Source organism: Sapajus apella, unplaced genomic scaffold (assembly GCF_009761245.1).
Source record: "Sapajus apella isolate SASKATOON/1434 unplaced genomic scaffold, GSC_monkey_1.0 scaffold3, whole genome shotgun sequence".
Lineage (NCBI taxonomy): Eukaryota > Metazoa > Chordata > Mammalia > Primates > Cebidae > Sapajus > Sapajus apella.
The window spans coordinates 66,311,042-66,317,892 of NW_022436943.1; the positions used below are offsets into that span (position 1 = coordinate 66,311,042).

At 55.8% G+C, this 6,851-nt stretch overlaps 1 protein-coding gene across 3 annotated transcripts in view; it reads left to right on the forward strand.

The window, feature by feature from the left end:
• The window catches only part of IQANK1 (IQ motif and ankyrin repeat containing 1), a 54,153-nt gene extending 47,316 nt beyond the window's left edge, over positions 1–6,837 (forward strand). The window contains exons 8-14 of one of the 3 annotated variants that reach the window (XM_032255561.1): positions 5,078–5,217; positions 5,327–5,381; positions 5,544–5,636; positions 5,860–5,968; positions 6,070–6,163; positions 6,234–6,368; positions 6,443–6,837. In XM_032255561.1, the coding sequence (XP_032111452.1) occupies positions 5,078–5,217; positions 5,327–5,381; positions 5,544–5,636; positions 5,860–5,968; positions 6,070–6,163; positions 6,234–6,368; positions 6,443–6,746 (930 nt within the window). In that variant the 3' untranslated portion in view covers positions 6,747–6,837. Of the gene's footprint in view, positions 1–5,077; positions 5,218–5,326; positions 5,382–5,543; positions 5,637–5,859; positions 5,969–6,069; positions 6,164–6,233 lie in introns of all 3 variants that reach the window. The other 2 variants (XM_032255569.1, XM_032255551.1) reach the window with 2 other exon arrangements.
• The last annotated feature ends 14 nt before the right edge of the window (positions 6,838–6,851 follow it).

A 6,851-nucleotide genomic window follows, 5' to 3' on the forward strand; every position in this document is an offset into this window, starting at 1 on the left:
TAGCCATGCTTCCTGTACAGCCTGCAGAACTGTGAGCCAATTAAACCTCTTTTCTTTATAAATTACCCAGTCTCAGGTAGTTCTTTATAGCAATGGGAGAGCAGACTAATACAGATGTGCTGTGGAACATGCAGTCTCCAAATCTCAATGGCATAAAACAAAATGAGTTTATTTTTGACTTATGCTACATGTCCACTGAGGGTTAACAGAGAGCTTCTGCTAACTGTAGCCTTTTAGGGACCCAGGCTGACAAAGCAACCACCATCTTGAATATTGTTGGTCAGTATACCAGAGGGAAAGTGTTCAGAAGGGTCTGGCACAAACACTTCTACTTACAGCTTATTGGTTGGATCTAGTCATTTGGCTCCACGTAACCACAAATTGATCAGGAAGTGTAATCCTATGCTGTGTCTAGAAGGTGGAGGGATGGACATGTTTGATGATCAGCATCAATAACTACCACAGTTTTTTACCCTCTTTTCTGTATTTTCCATCCTTTTGAGTTTATTCTGCATATTTTCTTATGACATATTTTCCAGTTTACTAATTCTCTCTTCAGGTAGTTATTAAACTCATGCACTTTGTTCTTAATTTTGGTTTTCATGTCTAAAATTTTATTTGGTTCCAGTTCTCTGCTAAAATTCTTAATCTAGTCTCTCTTTTGAGCAGAGTAAATATAGTTATTTGAAAATCTGTAGATAACTTTAATATCCTGATCCCTCAAGGAACTATTTTTATAATCTGTAGTTTCTGTAGATTTTTGTTTATATTGTCTTGTATTTTCCTGTTCCTTTTTTATTTTTTTGGGTAGAGTCTCCCTCTGTCACCCAGGCTGGAGTGCAGTGGCATGATGTCAGCTCACTGCAACCTCTGCCTCCCAGGTTCAAGTGATTCTTGTGCCTCAGCCTCTGGACTAGCTGGTACTACCAGCGTGCTGCACCACTGTAGGGCTGAGGGCCCCACAGGGTTGTGGGGTGTGCCGTATGCTGTGCTGAGGCGCAGGGTCCAAGAAATAAAGAGACAGGACACAGAAGTACAAGGAAAACGCAGCTGGGCTTGGGGGGCCACGCCACCTATAAGCGTAGTCAGGTGAGGCCCCGAATGTCCAGAAGCGTATTTATTGTGTATAGGTTAGGGGGCAGGTGGTGAGCAATAAAACATGGGGTCACCTAGGCCAGGAGGTGGACAGTGCGCAGCAAGGGGCCTGTTCCCACGAAGGCAAGGGCCGTGTGCAGTAAGGGGTCCACCCCCATTAGGTCACCGAGGCTTGAAGGTGGGCTGTGTGCAGTGAAGAGGGTGCAGTGTGCAATACTTATATCTATGGGAAACTACTTTTTTTTTTTTTTTTTGAGACGGAGTTTCGCTCTTGTTACCCAGGCTGGAGCGCAATGGCACAATCTTGGCTCACCGCAACCTCCGCCTCCTGGGTTCAGGCAATTCTCCTGCCTCAGCCGGGACTACAGGCACGCGCCACCATGCCCAGCTAATTTTTTGTATTTTTAGTAGAGACGGGGTTTCACCATGTTGACCAGGATGGTCTCGATCTCTTGACCTCGTGATCCACCCGCCTCAGCCTCCCAAAGTGCTGGGATTACAGGCGTGAGCCACCACGCCCGGCTGGGAAACTACTTCTAAGAAGATTTATAGGAGGATGCCTTAAGTCACACAGCAGTGACAGAGCTGTCAGGGTTACCGCCACCTTCTGGCGGCTTCCAATGGGTTCTATGGGAAGATGCTTTTCGAGCAGCACAGTAGCAAGAGCTGATAAAGTTCACAGTCACCAAGGTGGATTGCCGGTCTGAGGGCAGCCTTCCTCAAGAACTGGAGCAAGGTCCTACAACTCCTTCATCAGGAGGAGTGGCTCTCGCCCCAAGCCTGCCATACAGCGGGTATCTTTACGATACTGAACGCTGCCGCCTGGGCCGTGGGTTCTTGTCCTGGTGTAACTGTTTTCCCTTAAATCATGCTCTGCACTGTGTCTGCTCCAGGCATTCCTCTGATGATAAGCTGCTTATTCCTTAATTCATGCTCTGTACTGTGTCCACTCTAGGCATTCCTCCGATTATGAACTAAGGTATAATTATAGGTATATATGTAGGGAAATATTCTTCAGGCACTCATACTATCAACGATTAATGATTATATAGAGAGGATTATATAAAGGGATTCTTCAAGCCCTAATTCTATAAACTAATATATGATTATGTAAAGGATTATATAAAAGGAAATAGCTGAGTAGTAACACTATAAAGTGAGATATTCCTCAAGCCCTAACTGTGCCAGGGCTCTGCTTAGCTCTCATTCCTCGGTGCCTATATGGGGGGTTACCCACGCACCACATCGGCTCATTTTTGTATTTTTAGTAGAGACGGGGTTTCGCCATGTTGGCCAGGCTGGTCTTGAACTCCTGGGCTCAAGCAGTCTGCATGCCTCAGCCTCCGAAAGTGCTGAGATTACAGCTGAGATTACAGGCATGAGCCACCTTGCCTGGCCTTGTCATATATTTTATTGGTAGGAATAATTTGAAGCCTACGAAGGTATTTTTCACTCTTTTTTCACTGAGGATTTAGCTTTTGCCATGTATTGGGGGTACCAACAGTCTGGAGTCATTTTGCCGATTTCAGGGATTGAGATGATTTTAAGCGACGCTGAAGTCACCCTTGCTCTGATGTTACTGTCCTTAGGACCCCAGAGTGACGATTACATTTGCATATTCATAAATTCCTTCACTCACCCACCCACGTTCATATTTGTAAATTTATATTTACAAATGTAGGCAGCCATTGACAAATGAATGTGCAGAGAAATGTGCACAAATGAATATGTCTATGTGATCGTCTCTCCTGTGTACCCATTTATCTGCCAAAACAATTAGGTGTACGCGGACCTAGGAACTGCTGAACTCATCCGCTCATTATTAACTCAGCCATGGGACCAGCCGACAGAAGGCCTGTGCTGGGTGCTGTTCCAGGTGCTTGGGGCACATCCTTGAGCAAAACAAAGTCCCTTCTGTCACAATTCATAGTGCAGTGGACATACCAGGCTACCAGGGCGGGCAGGGCTGGGATGGAATTTTAAGAAAGGTGGCCAAAGTGGGCTTTGCTGAGGTGATGTCCAAGGGAAAACTCGGCGGTGAGGGAATGACAGCTGTGAACGTCTGAGGGGCTTCCAGACAGGAGGACTAGCCAGTGTAAGACCCCCAGGGGGACAGGAAGGAGCCCCTGTGGCTGCAGGGGAATGAGGCTCAGAAGCTGGAGGATTTGGGGGCTGACGGAGGAAAAGACAGGGCCAGGAGAGGGCAGTGGCACGCAGTGAGCTGTACTCTGGCGGTTCTTAGGTTTTCACGGAGGCTTGGCACCTAGGCGAAGCCGCTCGGCAGGGGGCAGCCCCGCCTGAAGGCTTCTGTAGCCCCAGGGTTTGTCTCACCCGCAGATGTTGGGTTCAGTTTTGCAGCATATGCAAAGCAAGCAGTGTCTAAACGTCTAGAAATATGCATATTTGCGCTCTGTTTAAAGCAAATGTCTGTGTAACATTTTGATTTTGGCCCTGGTGGGCTTTGAAATTCTGGTCCTAGCTGCTGTGAAGCAGTCAGCACAGGGCTGGTCCTCAGGCTGTCATTGGCCTGTGGACCCATCAGGTGGCTGCGGAGGTGAGTTTACCGGCGCCTGTGTGCCCCTGGCCTCCCGCGGACCTGCAGGCCACTACCCAGCCCCTTCTGTCCATCTCTGCCCCTGCATCTGTAGGTGAGCGCTTGGGTTGGCACCTGTCAGCCAGGATGGCGGTCACCTGAGGCCACGCTGCGCGCTGTGCCACTGCTTCTCTCCCTCTGGTCTCCTCTGCCCCGTGCCTCCCCACATCTGCGAGTTCTTCCCATTCTGCTGTTCCATCTCCCTGTCTGCATGTGTCTGTGGCCAGTCTCCCTGGAAGAGCTGCGGGGAACTCATCTTTCCATCTCTTTCCCCTCAGCCTGTCTTCCTCCCTCCGCCTCACGAACGCCTCGCTCTGTGGGAACGCCGCTGCTCACCCCGATGCGGTGCCGCTGCCTGCTCCGTGGCCCGTGTCTGTCACCTCTGTCTGGCCCCGCCGCCAAGCCTGCCCACACCTTCCTGGTCTGTTCTTGGCTGTGGCGCCCACCTTCAGCCACCTGCTCTCCTTCTCCCAGGCCTCTGCTCTCCAGCCGACAGCTCCTTGGGCCCCAACTGTTTCCCAGGCCTAATTCTGAGTACAAGAGTCTCCCTGTACCACCTGGCCCTTCTCAGCCACTGCCTGGCCCCCTTCCACCACCATCCAGTTATTAGGGAATCAGCCACACTGGACAGCAGGCCCTGGTCAGCCCTGCCTTCCCAGAGCAGGCGTGGGGCAAACAGTGCTCACACACAGCCACCTATGAACAAACAGCTTCCTGGGCAAGGGTGAGGCTGGGACTGGTCCACCACCAGGCGCATGTGGGTCTGCTCTGAGCTCCTGCTCTTACTATTCACTGCAACTCCTCTGAGCCTCACCCCGGCTCCGCAGACAAGGAGGGCCGGGCACAGGAAGTCAGGGCCTCGCCCCGGGCGGCTGGGCTTGGAGCCCAGCTCTCTGCACCCACTTCTTGCTCCTGGAGTGCTGGGGACTCCATAGGGTGAGAGGCAGCAGCAGCCCCAGGGGCTGTGTCATGCAGGCAGAGATCTGCAGGGGACCACAGAGGGAGCCGCGCTGCGCACGTCCTGCGGGCCAGCCGCCTGCCCGGGAAGCAGCAGTGGCAGCCAAGGCCGCAGGCGTGTGCTTGAGTCCAGTAGAGGCAGGAAGCCTGGGCCGGGTCCTTGGGGGCCGTGAGGGGGAAGGCAGCCCTTGGAGGCCCAGCCGCAGGAGCAGGTTCCTGCTTGGACTTGGTCAGGGAGCCCAGGAGAATTCCCGGTGGCCTGGGCTTTGGGGATAGCTGCACGCAAAGGGCCTACCACGCACCAGCTGTGAGCACGGAGGCCTTTCTGCACAATGGCGCCCTTTCTCCCAAACGGAAGAGCAACAGCTCCTCTCCAGGCTGAGACTTGGAACACAGGCACCCTGAGTGCCCGACAAATGTCATCTGTCATAGGTGGCCTCGCTGGATGCGGTGGTGAGCGTGCTGCATTCGTGGGACCTGAGCCTCACAGAGGCCATGCTGCAGAACATGGAGGCAGAGCAGCAGCACCGGGCCCAGGAGGCCCAGCGGCACAAGGAGGCTGAGGCTGAGTGGTGTGGCGGGCAGGAGGGGTGTGGGAGGTGCTGGCGGAGAGCACTGGCGGGGAGCATAGATGGGGGATGCTGGCGGGAACCTCTGCCCCAGCTCGTTCCCGTTCCCTAGCATGACCCTCAAGGTCCAACAGCTGGCCAGGGAGCAGCAACAGTGCCACAAGGAGGTGAGTGTGACCTCAGGGAGGAGCCAGGTGGGTGGGGAGGTGGGGGAGCCGGGTGGACGGGCACCCAGGGGAAGAGCTAGGAGAGGAAGTGACCTGGTCAGAAGGCACTGGCCGGCCTCACCAGGGCCAGCCTTGCCAGGGCCTGCCCATATGCCCACCCAGCTGCAGCAGGCCTACTGCGAGCTGAGCCGGAGGATCTCGGAGCACGACCAGTGTGAGTGGAGGCGCATGGACAAGACGGAGCTGACACTGCAGGTGGGGGCCGCAGCGGACTTGCTGTGCCTCAACAGCCCTCCTTGTTCCACACCAGCCCAGGGCTCCTCCCTCCCAGGCCCAGGATTTTTCCCTCTCAAACATGAGGAGTCACCAGCCAACGACAGCCTCCTTGGGGTGGGGTGGGGAGGAGGCCAGGCAGGAGCCTTCCCCAGCCAGAGTGTGGGATAGGACAAGTGAGGGTCAGCATGGCCCCCTCCTCCAGGCCATCAAGGATGCAGAGGACCAGGTGGACAGGCTGCAGCAGGAGGCCCGGAAGGCTGAGGAGGCGCTGGCTCTGGCCAGGCTGGCGCTGCGGGAACAGACGCAGGACGGTGGGCCTGGCATGGGGCGCCGGCTGGGGCCTGGGAGGCACAGCACAGGGTGGGGTCCGGCGTTGGGCTTGCCTGTCAGCTGCACTCTGCCACCCCGCCAGGGGAAGAAGAGGCGCAGGGGCTGAAGTGCCAGGTCACGGAGCTGCATGACGTGCTGATGAAGGACGTGGGCAACCGCATCCAAGCGGACGGCCGGTCAGTGCTCCAGGCTGGACGTGGGCGAGCTGGGGTTGGACAGACAGCACTGACCTCGTGCTGTCCCCAGGTGGCCTCTCGTCATTGACCCTTCAGGCCAGGCGGCTACCTTCCTGCGCTACCAGGACACCAATTACGTGGACACAGTGAACCCAGAGCACCTGAGGCCGGAGAGGATGCGACTGGCTCTTCTGGGGGCTCTGCGGTGAGGCAGGCAGGGCGTCAGGTACACCCACCCCACCCCCAGCCCCACCCCGCCTCATCAGCCTTCTGGGGCAGGTACGGGAAGCCGCTGGTGTTTGACCTGCACGAGGTGGACCTGTTCCCAGCCGTGCAGCAGCAGCTGGAGGCGGTGCAGCCCGGCCTGGCCCAGGCGCTGCTGAGCCGTGGCCTGCTGGAGCAGGAGAGGTACCTGTCACTGCTGCGGCCCACGGACGGGCCTGAGTACAGCCCCACGCAGTTCCAGGAGACGCGCCTGGAGCACTTCCGCCTCTTTTTCGTCACCAAGGCCCAGTGGCCACCGGCTGAGCAGCTGCAGGTGCTGCTCCCGGTGCGAGTGCAGCTCCCGGGCACAGGCCTCTAGTGCTGGCTCCAACCCCAATAAAGTGTGTGCCCCGGGGCGTGGTGCCCTCTGTGCTGTGTGTGTGAGGGGCGGGGGCGGCGTGTGCAGTCCTGAGCCCCGAATGAC